The following is a 15,891-nucleotide window of genomic DNA, read 5'->3' as shown; positions in this document are numbered from 1 at the left end:
CGGGTTGCGGACACCCGAGACTTTTCTCACACTGCCCGCCTCACCTCTCGGGAGCTTTGTGGTGCTGGTACCGCGGCGTCACTTCCGGCACCCTCAGGGCTGCCCGGCCTGGCCCCAGCGCGGCCCCGGCCCCGGCCCCGGGCGGGACCCCCTGGCACCGGGCAGGGCCCGCGGCCCCCGGTCCCCCGGCATGGCCGTGTTCGACACCCCGCAGGCGGCGTTCGGGGCGCTGCGCCCCGTCTGCGTGCAGCTGACGCGGGCGCAGACGGTGGAGAACGTGCGGCAGCTGCAGGCGCACCTGGCCGGGGTGAGCGGCGCGGCCCTGCAGGAGCTGCAGGAGTACGTGCTGTTCCCGCTGCGCTTCGCCCTGCGGCTGCCGGGGCCCAAGCAGGAGCGGCTGGTGCAGAGCCTGGTGCAGTGCATCTCCTCCGTGCTTGCGGCGACGTGCGTGAAGAAGCAGGAGCTGCTGCAGGAGCTCTTCTCTGAGCTCTGTACCTGCCTCGCTCCCCCTCCCAGCTCGGGCAAAGCCGCCCCGCTGTCCGAGGAGCTGAAGCTGGCTGTGATCCAGGCACTCCACACCCTGATGCATTCGGCTTATGGGGATGTTATCTTGTCTCTGTACCAACCTTCCACCCTTCCGCTCTTAGGATTTGCTGTGTCTTTGCTTCTGACACTTGCAGAGCAAGAAAAAGCAAAGCAAATCAAGATCTCTGCTTTGGAATGCTTGCAAGTCCTGGTTCTGCAGTGTGACTGCCAGGAGCACCGACACCTGGATGAAGATGAGACGCAGCAATGTGGGGATTTGTTTGCTTCTTTTCTGCCCGGGATTTCTATTACACTGTCTCGAGTTATTGCTGGAGACGTCAAACAAGGTCACAAAACCACCGTTTCTGCCATCAGACTCTTTTATCTGATTGTTGGCTTGGTCATGGCTGATGAACAGCTAGCCAGAATCCCAAAGAGTAAGGAAAAGCTGCTAGTGGAACACAGCAAAATTTCAGAGCTAATGATCCACAGAGGACCTGACTGGACTAAAAGTACTGCTGAAAAACTCTCTCTTCTCTTGCATAAAGTGGTTGAATCTTCTTCAGTTCACCCCCACTGGAAGGTGAGACTGGAGCTGGTGGAGCTGGTGCACCACTTACTGAGGAACTGCAGTCAGTCACTGGTGGACTCGTTCAGTCACCTCCTAAAGGCCTTGGTTGGGCTGGTTAATGATGAAAACAGCGAAGTCCAGAGCAGATGTAACAAAGTTCTGCAAGGGATTGCAGAGCAGAGGATTGTGGCACAGAACAGGGCTCTTGCTGATGTCCTCTCTGAGAACCTCCATTCCCTTGCCACAGCTCTTCCCCGCCTGATGAACTCTCAGGATGACATGGGCAAGGTTTCCACCCTGAGCTTATTCCTTGGCTACCTGAAGCTGCTGGGCCCCAAGATTAACATTGTCCTCAACTCCGTGTCCCACCTGCAGCGCCTGTCCAAGGCGCTGGTGCAGGTTCTGGAGCTGGATGTGACGGATGTGAAGATTGTGGAGGCCCGGCGCTCTGGGCCACCGGGCCCCTTGCAGCAGGGTGTGCACAAGGGCAGGTGCCAGAAGAAATATTTCCGCTTCTTCACGGAGGAGAAGGTTTTCCAGCTCCTTCAGCAAGTGTGTCGTGTTCTTGGCTACTACGGGAACCTCTACTTGCTTGTGGATCACTTCATGGGGCTGTACAACGAGTCTGGCCTGTACCGAAAGCAGGCAGCCATGATCCTCAACGAGCTGGTCACGGGAGCTGCCGGAGTGGGAGTGGATTTCCTGCAGGAGAGGGAAGTTCCACTGAGCGTGGATGATCTCAAAGGGTCCATAACATCTATTCTGGATGAGTACATGGACCAGGCGAACTGGTATTTGGTCACTAGCATTGACACAGAGGAAAGCAGCCCTGAGCAGTCAGTGCAGCACCTGGGACTCGCTGTCCGTGCAGGAGGAGCATCCAGCAGTGTCCTCCGTCTGTCCCCAGAGCCCCCAGTCACAACTCGCACCATGAACAGCAACATCTGGCAGATCTGCATCCAGCTGGAGGGCGTTGGTTGCTTTGCCGCTGTCCTGGGGAAGGAGTTCCGGCTGCTGCTGCTGTCAGCTCTCTACCCTGTGCTGGAAAAGGCTGGTGACAGGACTCTGCTCATCAGTGAGACGGCACTGGGGACACTGGCAGACATATGTGAGGCCTGCGGTTACGACTCGGTGCGGTGTTTGATTAATGAGAACTCTGACTATCTGGTGAACGGGATTTCCCTGAATTTGCGCCAGCTGGCCTGTCAGCCACGTGCGTCCCAGGTCCTGGACACAATGCTGAGGCATTCAGATGCCAGCTTGCTGCCACTGGTGGAAGATGTAATCCAAGATGTCCTGTCTGCACTAGATCAGACTTACAATAGCCAGGCTTCCACCTTCCTCAGGGTCCTCCACTCAGTCATGACTGCTCTAGGTACCAAAACCATGTTTACTTGGTGTGATTCAGCCTTGCTGTCACTAAGGGTACTTGTCTTGGGCCTTTCCACTTGCCATGGGAGGTTCCAGGTAGCCCAGGTGTTGCAGTGTGATGGCCACTGTGCTTTGCCTGCTGGGGCAGTACTCAAGCACAGATCACCAGCAGCTTTCCCTCTCCAATTTGCCTGGCCTGCAGCCTTTCACAGGAACATGGCCTTTAGTGGCTGAGAAAGGATGGGTTCACTGCTCCCATTCTGTAGGAGCACATGGCGTGTATTCCTTTTTAACTTTCCTGTACTATCAAGGAGGTGACTGGGATGTGACAGCAGGTGCCTGAGTCAGGTGCAATCCCGTGAGGTGTGAGAGCCATCTCATCTCTCATGGAATCCATGGCACCTGCTGATGTGCATGAGGGGATCGTGGTTGCCCAGTGACATGTCAGCTCCTTTTTTGCAGTGCAGTGGTTTGGAATGCCCAGCGCTGAGGAGCACCAGCAAAGGCAGATTGACAGGGGCCAGAGCAGGGCTCTGTCCCAGGGACAGCAGAAGGTGACAATGACAAGTCAAGAAGTGGAACAATTCTTCCTTGACTACGTCAGCCAAAAGCAGATTGCAGAGGGTGATCTTCCTGACCTGGAGGAGGAGGAGGAGGCAGGTCAGTGCTGTGTGTGGCTGGAGAGGAGCATGGTCAGCTTGCAGAGAGACTGTGACCTCTGAGGTGTCCTTTTGTCACATGGGGGCCTTGACAGTCTCAGGTCTTCTGTGGGCTGACCTTGCTTCATGTAAAGTGCTGTTGGTTGTTCTCACTTTGTTCTCTTTGAGTGGGAGAGCCAAATGTTTGCAGATCAAGGCTTCTCTAGCTCTCAGACACAAGCACACTGTGTTTTTTCTTACCTCGTAACAGTTCATTTGGGTTCAGGACCTGAAGTTTCGTCTTTCCAGGATCCTATGTGGTTTCCTCGTGTTCCCTTGGGAATCTCTGTGCTGTTTTCTCCTGGCTAATGATGCTACTGCTCCCTTCTCACTTGGCCGTGGCAGGCACTGCAGACATTCATATAGGGAACTTTTTAGTCTTCACTGGGCTGTGCTGCAATCCTGACCTTTAAATACTTCATCTTTAAATACCCAGGCTTTTCATTTTTAATAAAAATCAATGGGAAATAAGTCCATGGTGAGAAGAGACTGCAAATGTCAGACCAGCTGCATTGTCCCGTAAAGAAAGCGAACATTCCCTAGTCCTACACTCTTAACTGAACCTGACACTAACTCACAGAACTCGTAGGCTTAACTATATCTAACACATTAAAAAATGCCAAAGGCCTTACTCAGGAATTTGCAGAGTCGTTGTGGGTGGGTGATCTGTGACTGTGATTTTCCAGAGCTCCCAAGTAATTTTCATGGCTTCAGTAATGGTTTTGTCTTCCAGGTGAGGTTCCCCTTGCTAAGCCAGAGCCCAACTCTGACACAGAAGGAGAGGCTCCAATGCCAAGCCACGCTCAGCTGGCCAGGGATGTGATGGAGAGGTGCATCCACTTGCTGTCTGACGGGAGCCTCCGAGTGCGGCTGAAGGTCAGTAATGGCCAGCTCTGAGGGGACAGATGGTGCCCATGAAGGGGCTGGTAGCTCATCAGCATGTGTGCCATGCACGTTGGGCTCCCTGCCATCCCCAGGTTTGTGCTGCCATATGCTCCAGCAGGACAGATCCTCCAAACCTGGCAAGAGAAAGGGAGATAGTTTTTTGGGAGGGCACTGGATTAGGAATGGCAGCCAGGCGGAACAGAATCTTAAGGGTGGCTTTGTATTGGACACTTTCCCTTGATGCTCTTGACAGTTAAGTCTTGTGCTTTGTCCTTTGGTGGAGGAAACAGAAGCATCTTTCTCCCATCTGTGCCTCCCATCCCCCTTCCTCAGGCTGCAGTGCACAGGCTGATGAATGTTTTTGAAGTAGCTGGGGTGATGATAAGCAGGGCTAAAAGCCTGGCTTTTTTCTAATTATGAAAACCCTTTGAAGGTGGCCTCCTTTTAAAGTGCAAAGTGAGACAGAAAAATGAGGCATAACCCAGATTCTCATCCCAGCAGCCCCAGCTCTGCCAGGTGATCCTGCTGCCACAGCCGCAGTGGGGTCCAAGTGTGCAGCTCAGCCTGTGGGATCAGGGCAGGAATCCTGCCCTGCTCCCAGCCCAACTGTGTACCCAGCACAGGTTGTGTCACTGCAGTTCTTGTCCCTTTCCAAGCAGGCCTGATTTCTAGCACTGTTCACTGTTCCTGCTGCGGTAAAACCACTCCCTTTGCTGTTCAACCCCTCCTCCCAGCTTGCTGCCGTGCTGCTGGGATCCACCTGAATGCCTGGCACTGCAGCACTCAGAGTCTGTTCCCTTCCCTCCTGCCCAGGTCCTGGATGTGCTGGAGCTCTGTGTAACCATGCTGCATCCTCATGGAAACCATCTGCTTCCCATGGCTCACCGTGTCTGGCCAGCTCTCGTCACCCGGCTGATTAGCGACGACCCTCTGGCAGTGCTCAGAGCCTTCAAGGTATGGCAGTGACTGCAGCAGCATTTCCAGCTGGGGCTTGGGCAGGAAGTGGCTCAGGCAGTGCTGCAGCTCAGGAGAGAGCACCAAGCTCCTGCAGCAATGTTTAAATGTGGTTTGGAGCATTGGGGTCACCATGCTCTGCTGTGGGTGTTTGTACCACTCTCACTGCAGTTTGTCCACAGTAAAGCCTTGATGCTGTTCCTGGAGGAAGCAGCAATGTTGGTGGTTATTGCAGGGATGAGAAAAACAGCTCTACAGCCTCAGCAGATGTTAGGGGCACCATACAGTGCAGTTTGGCCTTGCTGGGGACACAGTCCCAGCATCCTCTTTGGAAGTCTCAGATTGAAAATAGGGGAATGTTTCACGATTGAGGCATTGGCAAGGGAAGGGATAGGTTGAACAAACACTTGGCCCTATAATGACATTATTAAAGAGCTCCTGACCTTGTCAGCTGGCTCCTTTCTCCTCCTGACTCACAGACTGGCCAGTAAAGCATGTTTCCAGAGGTTGCCAGCCCCAGCATTGCAGATGAATTCATCTGCTGGGCAGAGTGAGATTCATTTTAGAATCCTTCAGCGTGAATAAAGAGAATTTTGATTCCCAAAATTCCAGAAGCCACAAGTTATAGTCTCAGAATAGCCATACCTATCATGTGCCTGCCCTAAAAGGAGGTAGAGATTGCTGTACAAAAACTAATTAACTCTGGAAAAGTTCAAGTCATCATTACAATTTGCACCCAGCTTGGGTTTTGCTGTGTGTATTCCCCCCAAAGTACCTTCCTGCCTAAATTCCAGGACAAGAAGTGTCATATCAGTGTAAAGCAAACACAACATAACCAGCATCTCAGTCCTGCACACTGAGACCGTGAGCTCAGTGAAGTTTCAAAAGAGAGATCAAGTGTTCTGGCCACATGGATCCCCTTTGTTTTTACATGCATTTAGGGCCATTCTCTACCCAGTTTGAGTTTGATCCTGGGCAGACACCAGTAGTGCTGGGTGCCCTTTTTCTGTGGCCACTTGGCCTTTCTGCTTGCTAACGTGCTTGGAAAGATGGGTTGTCTGCACCACAAAAGAGATTTAAGGATATAATCATATTTAATGGCATTTTCCATCAGAGACTCCTCCACTAATTCTGAGTAAGAATGCACAGCTGCTCTTACCTTTACTGTGCTAATGAGGGAAGGGCAGCCCAGGAGGTCAGCCAGGTGACACTGCAGAGCTCACTCAGCCTCTCAAACATTCACCTTCTGCTCATTATGGGGAAACTGGGGCAGGTATGATCACAGTGCTCTCATTGCAAAAACAATTCTCCAGGAGAGTGAATGTCTGAATCCCCCAGGCTGGTGTGCATCACTGAGCTCCTCCCAGGCCAGTGTGTGCACTATCCCCTGTAACTGATGTCTCTCTTAGGTGCTGTGTACCCTGGGTCAAACATGTGGGGACTTCCTGAGGCAGAGGTTCTCCAAAGATGTCCTGCCCAAGCTGACCAGTTCCCTGCTGAGCCAGGCCCCAGTGAGTGCCAGAGCTGGGCCTGTGTACAGCCACACACTGGCCTTCAAGCTGCAGCTGGCTGTGCTGCAGGGCCTGGGCTCTCTCTGTGAGAAGCTGGACATGGGTGAGTACCAGAGGAAGCACAGGCTCTGTGGATGTCTGCCAGACTTTGTTTCCTCTCAGCTTGCTGCTTCTCCTGCTGCTGCCCACAAACTGATTTCCTGATCTTCTCTAGCCTGAGTCTGATCTCTTTGGGAGCTCTGTAAAGAGGTGCTGTGCACTCTTTTCTCCCCAGGAGACAAATGGGAGAGAAGGTTCCCACCACATGCAAAATGTGACTGCTGATCCCACTTGTGGATGAGAAGAGGGTACAGAACGGAGTCCCTGCCTTGCTGTTGGGCCACACTTTGTTCTTACTGGGCAAGCTGGAGCCTAGATAAGAGTTCTGGCTAGCTTGACTGGTTCCATTGTGGGCTTATCTCTGTGGGACCCTTTAAATCCAGCACATCACACTCTTCTATTGAATGAAACTCTGAAATTCTCCCCAAGTGAAATTTCTGGAACTGGCTTTGGTGAGGAAGCAGGTTTGCTGGCTAGTTGCTCTTTTCCTCTCAGTGCCCTTGATTGATTTCCTGGCTTTGCAGCAAGATGCTTAAAAGGCAAGGTCAGAAGAGCTCCGGGTCAGACAGCTCAAAGGCTCTGAAGCCTCAGCTGCCAATTTGGAGCTGATTCCATTAGGCAGCAGCTGCTGAGGAGGTCACCTCCTACCCTTCTTTCCTGTTCCATTTCTGCAGGTGAGAGTGACCTGAATAAAGTGGCAGATGCCTGCCTGATTTACCTCAGTGCCAAGCAACCTGTGAAACTGCAAGAAGCTGCCCAGAGGTAATGTCTCTTAAATGCAGGTGTGTTGGGTGTACAAATAGTGGGGGACAAAGGGAGCATGGTGATCCCATTCCTTTTGCACCTTTTCTGTTCCACCTCCCAGCACATTCAAGTCCTGTACAACAGGGCCTCTCATGGAAGAGTTCTGTGGTGAAGTATCACTTACTCCCCAAAATGAGTTAGAGAGGTCAACTGTCAGCTTGCACAGACATTACAGGTGATCTTTCTGTGCATTTGGGAATAGAGGGGAAGATGTGCTACTTGCTTTTTCCTAACCAAATACTTGAGGCTTTTGGCCCACTGGTGGCATCAAACTGCAGAGGGAAGACAACTATGGAAGAGGATGTGCCAGGTATTCCCTTGTATTTTATCACTTAATACCTTCTGCAGGCTGGAGGATCTACTTCTGTTATCCTTCCATTTTCCCTGGGCCCCAGCCCAGGCTCTGCCAGGTGGACCAGAGTTTGTTTGGGAAGCTGTCAGTCTTGGCACCAGTGTTGCTCTGAGAAGGCTGGGAGAGTCTAAAAGAGCAAAGGCAGTTTAGGTGAACACACTCCAGTTCTGGGAAGTGTTGACAGACATACTTTGCTGCTTGGTGTACAAAATCCTGCTCAGCATGTTCTGCTGTCAGGATAAGAAATCACTTTTGTCATATGTTGTCACCTGGAACCAAGGCTGGAGATTTCAGGAGACAAAGCGAGTCCAGGTACAGAACGTGGGACATAAATCAGGAAGCCCCTCTGCCGAAGGATGGGGGTGAAAACGAGCCAGCTCCCCGTTCCTGTGTGGCCAGCCCTGCCCTCCCCCGAGGGGAGGGGAAACCAGCGGGTTCCGCAGGCTCTGCGGTTTCGGATTTCCAGGGCAGGCTGCTGGAAAGGGAAGCAAAGGGAAGTGCAGCCCATCCGTTCCCTTTCACAAAGCACAGGCTCCCGGGGGTGCAGGGTGTGAAGGGCTTTGTGTGGCTGGGCAGCAGTTCAGAGGCAGCGCTCTCCCGAGCTGGAGCATTCCTTTGTTTGTATCTCTGCACGGATGGGAGCAGGTTTATTTTTACCTTGGAGGCTTTCACAGCAGCACAGCAGGCTCCAGCAGCATTTGTTCTGCAGAGGGGCTCTATGCTGTGGGAGTGCATCCCCTTAATGCAATAATGCCTCAGTCTGTGCAAGCAATGCTGGATGAAAAGCAGAACACCAGGATTTATCTAGATATTTGGAATCTGAAGCTTTTAAATCATTAACCAAGCAGCTTGAGAAGCTGTGCAATTTCCCCCCAACAGCAGGGGTAGGGGGAATATGAAATGAGCCCTGTTGGAAGCTGTATGCTGAAGTGAGCTCACTTGTTAGAGCAAAAGGGCAGCAAAGTTCAGGGCAAGTAACATTTTTCTCCTGTGTGTTACTTTTATTATATTTTAAGGGGAAAATGCCATATGTTTTGCTCCTCCCCCCCATGCTTTTGATGCACCATACATCACATTTGTGAACCAAGCTGCTCACAGAAGTCCTTGCTGTCTCCTGTTTAACTCCATTGACCAGACACATGTATGCACTGGGGCATGCATCATGCCTGGCCTGACTCTACTGACATGGCAGCATTTGGAGATTTCTTTTGGGTTTAATTTTTTCAGTTTATCTCTGTGTGATCCCTGATCTTGGAGCCTGGATGGATCAGAGTTCATTGTATCACACTCACTTTTAACTGTATTTCCCTGATATGAGGTTTCAGCCTGGAAAAGCCAAAATTAGTTTGGACCATAACAATCAGCTCCTGTAGCAGGATAAGAATCACTTCTTAGCCACCCTTCCACTTCTATTCTCCAGCTGCTGAACCACCACATTCCTCTAAGTTCTGGCTCTTCTTGCTCTCCGTGTGCCTGAAAGTAATCCTGCAAACTGACACAGGCTGTCACACATAAGGGCCTTTCCATCTGAGCAAGGGCAGTGTTATCAGCCTGATACATGAGAAATTCTGCATTTTAAATGCTTCTAAAAACAGATAGACCAGAACTAATCTTAGCCCCAGCCTGAGCGCCAGCGTACGTCACATAACTCAGCTTTATCACTGCAGAAATCATAGGAGGTAAAAGGATGTTTGGAATCAGCTTGCCATGGTGATTTATACTAACTGGCCTTTGCTCAGCTCTTAGGGTTCTTATTCAACTGATGGGTTGTGACCTGTCAAGAGCAAGGTCAGGACTCGCAAAGTCAGCTGTAGCTCCAAAAATCATACACTGACTGTGTGAGGATTCTGTAGGCATGCAAAAGCTGAGCAGGAAGTTTTGGCCAAGGTGCTTGAGCCACAAAAAGAAAAAGGAAAAAGGGAGTTTGGCTATCATCCAGGGATGTTATCATGCCCCAAGGAGTCTGCTTAATCCCATTTATGGGACCCTGTAGCTTTATTAGATGAAGCAGTGGGAGTAAGTGATTTTTGTAACTGCAGCTTCATGCAATACTCAACAGGCAAAAATAGATGCTGGGAAAAAAAGAACTCCAGCACATCTGAGGAAGAGAAAATGGGACAATAACAATAGGTTTTACTAGAAGATGACTGCTGGGAGTATTCCAGGAGAATATTATCCAAAGCTTTTTAAAAAAACAAATGCAAAATCACCAAAGAGACCAAACCCACTGAAGAAGAGTTTGGGAATGCCAAGGAGCACTAGAAAAGTCTTTGCCATCATTGAAGAAGATGAGCCTGTGCAAGGGTGGGGAAGTGCCCAGAAAGACTTGAGCAAGGGGGAGCATCTGGGGCCCCACCTCTGGGAACAAGGGGGGGAGATGGTGGGAACTGAAAGTCACAATTTGTAAATCTGAGCTTCTCGTCAGTTTATGAAGTTGCATCATCCCTGACAATCCTTTTCACTTCAGGGAATAAAACCTTGAAGGAAAAGAGATTAGGAAATAGTCACTAACCCCTGTCAAAACTGACAAGTAGTTTCCATTCTTTCAGTTTCAAGTGACTGCTTAGAAATTTACACTTAATTCCTACTAAATGTTTGCAGCCCATGACCTTTCAGTCAGCATTCTGGATAGGAATGGTGGGTTTTTCCCCCCCTAAGATGCTGAAATAATTTCCTCAGTTCTTACCCAAGCCTATGGTGGGCTGTATCCAGTTAAACATTCAGCAGGGATGGAAAGCCAGGAAGCCTTGTCCTTCTGCCAGTCTGTTCACTGTGCCATGGCTTTGCTTGGAGTTTGGGAAAAGGCAACAGAATAGCCAAATTGCTCTGTGCTAGTAGAATAACTTTAGCACACTTGGGACAAATATGAGCTACTTGGGGAGCTTTTTTCATACCAAGGTTGATTATGCAGCTTACCTCTTCTGGTTTGCTTGTGTGGTTTGTTGGGTATTCATTGTCAGCTGTCACTCCCAGGCTGGATTGAAGCATGCCAGAACAGCCACCTGCTCAGGGCAAAATTCAATAAAGTGATATTTAAGAAAAAAAAAAAAATAAAAGAAAAAAGCAACAACATAAAACAAACTTGGATTAACCCCAGGATTCTTTGCTATGGAAACAGGTTGCTTGGAAACTACCCCAGAGTTAGTTTGAAAATGTAAAAGTCAAGTTGTTCTTTAAGCTGCAGAGCACTCCAGGCTATCAGGGATAATCACAGCCTCAAACCATTATGGGCACCAGAGGCAGTGAGTTCTCCAGGGTCTGGATAATCTCTGAGGGTCGCTCTCCCTGGAGCAGCTGATTGGGAAGAGGTTGGAGAGCAGAGTGTCTGTGCTGTGAGTGTAAGAGCTGCAGCTGTGTGTGTGCTGGGGATCAGCAGCCTGCTGCACAACATTCCCTCTTCCCGTGTTCACTTTCCAGCAATTCATTGTCCTTGCCTGCTCCCATCCCAGCCATAAGGAGCAAGGATTATCTCTGCAGCTGCCCATTGCAAACTGGGTGGAAGCCCTGGGAGCTGGTGTTTGCTGGCACACAGAGCTGTGTGCTCCTGCTGTTGCAGCCAGGCTGAGGGCACGGGCAGGGCAGTGGCTGCAGAGCTGGAGCCAGGATGGCAGCAGCGAGAGCTCCAGACCCTGCCCCTGCCAGCGCCTCACTCGGGCTGGCACCGAGTGGGCCAGTCCTCTCCTTGCAGTCAGCAGAGCTGCAGGAACAAAGCCAGGAGTGAGGAGTCCTGTGAGTTCACCTGCAGCTGGCCAATCCACAGAAAAAGGTCGTGTTGCTGAGGCAGCTGTTGCCAAGCCCAGCTGTCACTGTGGAGCACATTCCCACTGGTTCCTCTGGAGCAGGCAGATAGGCACTGCCAGCACCTCTGGGAGGGGACACTGCCAACAGCTTCAGTGGTGACATCTCCCCTCTTGCTGTTCAGAGACCTGCACTGAGGGCCAGGTGAGGTGTAATGGCAGAGAGGCAAAAGCAACAGCTTTGCATGAGTAACGAGTCACATCCACACGGTTATTGTGAAGAGGAAAGGGAGCTCTCTCCTACCTTCATCTCATTTCTGTGCTCTTTCACTTTACCCATGGCACTGCACTCCCTTTTCAGAGGAGAGCTTCTCAAAGGGATTTCTCCTCGCTTTACATTGGAAGCAACCTCACTTTAGGGATGAAAGCTCTTCCAGGAGAAATTTGGACAGCAATCAGATGTGGATTTTGTGTGGCTTTTGTAGCAAGTGATCTTTGCTTTTAGAGAGAGAGTTCAGTTCTGTTCTTCTTGGGAGAGCAGAGACAGACCTACTTGATTTCTCTTCCCGTCACCTGACCTGGCAGCTGTTCTCCTCACAGCTCCACGATTTCACTGAAAACTAGAGACCTGAAGACTCATGGCTGGGCTTTACTGGGATCTTGGGAAACTGTACCATAGGTGTGGTGTGTACTGAGTGCCTTTGGTGTTCACAGAGCACTCAGCACCATTCAGAAAGAGGCCTTGCAAATGCCAGTCTAATTTTGTTCATGGCACAGCCAGAGAGTTTAATACCAGTTAAACCTAGTACACCTTCTGTGCATTAAACCCTGACACAGACCTAGCTAAGCCCAAAGGTTGCTGCAGGGAGAACTGGCAGGAGGGGGTGGGTAAGTGTAGGTCACACAAATCAGCATTTGCTCTTTCACTCCTTGAGCTTCCTGCTCTTCAGCAGCAGCTGTGTCCCAGCAGCTCACAGCTGGAGCCCTGTGTGAAGGGCATGCTGGAAAGGCAAATCCCATCTTACTGAGGTATGGAAATGCAAAGTGAAAACCATCAACACAGCAGTAAATCTGCAGAGGAAATTGTGATTCCTCTTTTCCTTCATTGTGTTGTTAATGAAGATTGTGTTTGGTTTTGGTTTAAAATCCTGCTTTGTGAAAGGTGCTGTGCAGAATGACAAAAATTTGGAGGCAGCTAATAAGGACTTGGGATGGTGGGAGATCTCTCTTGAGCAAAAAGCCCTCAAATACAGCATTGAGCTTCCCTTGGGGCCCAGCCTGGGCAGCTGTTCCCAAATACTCTTGGGTTTGCCACCTCTGGAAAGGCAGAGAAGCCCAGATGGGTTAAATCCCTCATTCCTGAAAACCAGAGAGGGTGGTGAACAACACACACAGCTTCTCCCAAGATCTCTGCAGGAGCTGTTGTCCAAAAGATCCCAGATGTGCATAGCACATGCAGTCACCCACAGTCACCTCCCCAGCAGTGGGACAGGCAGGTTTATGCTTGTGCCAGCAGCAGCTCACACAGTGCCAGCACCAAGCCTGGGTCAGTCCTGCACCAGCTGCTTGTTTGATATCCGTAAGTGACTGTGTGGTATCATAAATATTTTTCTCCCACATGCCCGTAGCTGTGAGACACAGGGCTGCTTTCTTGGGCACAGGGGCCACTGCATTGCCCTCTGTAAAGAGCCAAATTTGTGCAGCTGCCAGAGGTTGCCAACAGCATCAAAGCTTTCCTTAACTCTTAATAACCCTGTTGGGTGCCAACCACAAGGCTTTGTCCTTACTCTTCTTTCCTCTCTCCCTGCTGTTTTCCATAGTGTTTTCCTGCACTTGATGCACGTGGACCCTGACAGCACCTGGCTGCTCCTGAGTGAGGTGTGCTGCCCCGAGGGGTTTGAGCCCCCCCACGCCAGCCTGCGGCCGGTGAGGCTCGGCGGGATGGGGCAGCCACGGAACGAGCTCACGGACAACGTGCTGCTCCTGCTCCAGAGGCTGCAGCAGCAGGAGGGCACAGCTCCCAGCACCAGCACACAGGAGGCATCTCCTTCCTGACAGACCTACACAGCAGCTGGGATGGGAAAGAGGAACCACCAGGACAGAGCTCGCCTGGGAAAACACCATCACTGAGAACCCAAATGGTTCAGGGGCAGAGGAAGGACTGCCCGGTCTGGGGCACTGGCTGAGACACCATCCCTGTGGCAGAGGGCTTATTTTTTGAAGCAGTATTTGAGGATGAGGTGGGTACGTGACCCTAACTTCTCCTGACTTGTGCCTGGCCAGCACCATATGTAGAGAAAATGGCACATCTATTCCAAATTCTTCAGTGTGGAGACTGAGTTATCTTCCAGAAATTACTTCCTAACCCTTGATCCTTGTGGGGGTTTAGCACTTTAGCACCCCCCACACCTCTCTGATTTCTTCACAGCTGTGATGGTGCCTCCCATTCTCAGCTGGACAGTGACTGACAACTCAAAGCAAAAGCTTTTTCTGGCCTTTACCCTTCCCAGGAAGAGAATCTTGTTTGGGGTGCACTATGAACCTGTTCTCTTTAAAAGCAGTTAATCTCAGAAGTTAAAGTGCATTTCCAATAAATTCCTCACCTATGTTACTATCAAGAACAATGTGTCCTCTCAGAGGCATCAGGGCTGCTCCTCACAGCTGCAGTTCGCTGAGTCCAGATGGAGGCGGCCGAACGTGCTCTGTTCTCCATCTCACTCTCTGTGAGGTTCTGTAGAGAGCCAGCCAGCCCTGATTTACACCTGGGAGGGATTTAAAGCTTCTCCCATGCCCAGATCACGGTTCTCAGGCCATTTCTAACCCCCACCCCAAGGAGAATTGGATGAAGCACCTGCCTGTGCCCCAGCACAGCCTCTGTGTCTGTCGTGGTCAGGCAGTGCAGTGGGCACCGTGGCACCCCAGCAGTGCCATGGTTTGTCAGAGCAGGGGCAGCGTGGTACAGTGAGCAGAGGATGACTCGTCTTTGGGGTCAGCTCACTCCCCCTGCTGAGGGGCCTCTCCCCTGATCTCCAGCTCCCACATCCCCAGGCCCTTGCTGCAGAGGTTGTCCATGGGCACTGCTTTGCCCAGATCCCTCAGCTTCACCCCAGCAGCTCCTGGCAGCAGGCTGCCTCCTGACACTAGGGCAACATCTATGCAAGTGAAGCCAAAGGGCAGATCTTGACTAAATTTGGAAGCAAGCTCAGAAATACAAAAACCAAAGCAATAAATAGATTGTTACATGGAGCAGGCTTTGTGCATCACTGTTGGGATCCTGGGTGAACATCCAAAACAAGTCTCTGTTGGTTGGCCCAAGGGCACAGCCTCTGCTGCCACATCCCTCAGCTGAAGTTACCTCCCCTTGTGTCCCTGGTTTTATTCAGGCTTTCCTCCTGTTTGCTTCTCCAGGGAAAACACATATCAGTGGCTTTTTATCCGGTAGGACAGGGCTGCAGGTCAGCTTTACTCTTTTTAATATCTGTTCAGTGCTTAACGCTGGTTGGGTTCTATACAAAGGAGCCTTCAGAGCTGCTCTGACAGGGCAGGCAGGGAGCTGAAATACTGTCTTTGGTTTCCAAGCGCCCTTGGGGCTGGTGCAGTTTCCTGGGTTGTTGTAGCACTTGACAAAACTCATCCATTAGGTGCAGATGCTGCATCCAGTCTCACTCTGCTCAGCTGTGCTGTGGTGGGGACTCCAAGGACACATCCTGCCCATGCCAAGGCTTGCCATCCTACAGGACAGGAATGGGATTTGAGGGCAGCATTGTCCCACCACTGCCCAGTGCCCAGGAACCAAGCACATCACCCAGGAGGGCTCTGGCACAGCTGGCTGCACTGAAACACCCCCACCCAGAGCCTGTGATTCACAGTGCTGTGCAGAGATTTTCCCCACAGCCTCAGCCCCAGCCAGCAGGTGGGTGCTGGTGGCAGGAGAGGCTGTCCTGCCTGTCAGTCGGCTCCTCTCAGCTTCGTTATCGCCCTTGCTTTATTGGAGGCTGAGTAAATTGCTTTTGTCTGAGGCAGGATAATGGCTGGGAGAGGGACTGCGTGGAAATGGCATTTTCATGAGGCTGGTTCCTCCCCAGCAGTGACTTGCATATTAAGCTCAGCCCCTTCACAAGCCCCAGGCTTTCCCCACCAGAACTCTCCATCACCAAGCAGCCCCAAACACTCTGGGGTGGGGACCCCCAGGTCCCCCCACTCCAGCCACCTTCTCTGGGATCAGAGAGCAAAGAAAGCTGTGTCCTGCTGCCTCCTCCATGCACAAACCCAGCCAGGACCCTGGGGGACTGCCACACTGCTGGGGGCACAGTCCCACACACAGCCCCTGGCAGCAGGCACTGCTGAGCCATGCACGCAGATCCAGCAGGGTCCACTCCTCGAC

The 15,891-nt window shown here is 51.4% G+C and overlaps 1 protein-coding gene across 1 annotated transcript; it reads left to right on the top strand.

Moving 5' to 3' along the window:
• Positions 1 to 182: 182 nt before the first annotated feature.
• Positions 183 to 14,753, top strand: TTI1 (TELO2 interacting protein 1). Its single transcript, XM_041478844.1, has 7 exons — positions 183 to 2,471; positions 2,930 to 3,127; positions 3,899 to 4,041; positions 4,864 to 5,004; positions 6,414 to 6,618; positions 7,289 to 7,376; positions 13,328 to 14,753. The coding sequence occupies exons 1-7, from the start codon at positions 191 to 193 to the stop codon at positions 13,560 to 13,562; spliced, it is 3,291 nt and encodes a 1,096-aa protein (XP_041334778.1). The 5' UTR covers positions 183 to 190; the 3' UTR covers positions 13,563 to 14,753.
• The last annotated feature ends 1,138 nt before the right edge of the window (positions 14,754 to 15,891 follow it).

Source organism: Pyrgilauda ruficollis, unplaced genomic scaffold (assembly GCF_017590135.1).
Source record: "Pyrgilauda ruficollis isolate IOZ18807 unplaced genomic scaffold, ASM1759013v1 scaffold46, whole genome shotgun sequence".
Classification (NCBI taxonomy): Eukaryota; Metazoa; Chordata; class Aves; order Passeriformes; family Passeridae; genus Pyrgilauda; species Pyrgilauda ruficollis.
Note: the sequence above shows the minus strand (reverse complement) of the source record. Positions and strands in the feature narration are given on the sequence as shown.

Excerpts from the sequence above, each read along its gene's own strand:
- TTI1 (XM_041478844.1), top strand. The coding sequence starts at position 191 with ATGGCCGTGTTCGACACCCCGCAGGCGGCGTTCGGGGCGCTGCGCCCC. Across the intron at positions 2,472-2,929 it reads CTCAGTCATGACTGCTCTAG|TGCAGTGGTTTGGAATGCCC; the intron begins GTACCAAAACCA and ends CCTTTTTTGCAG. Across the intron at positions 3,128-3,898 it reads GGAGGAGGAGGAGGAGGCAG|GTGAGGTTCCCCTTGCTAAG; the intron begins GTCAGTGCTGTG and ends TTTGTCTTCCAG.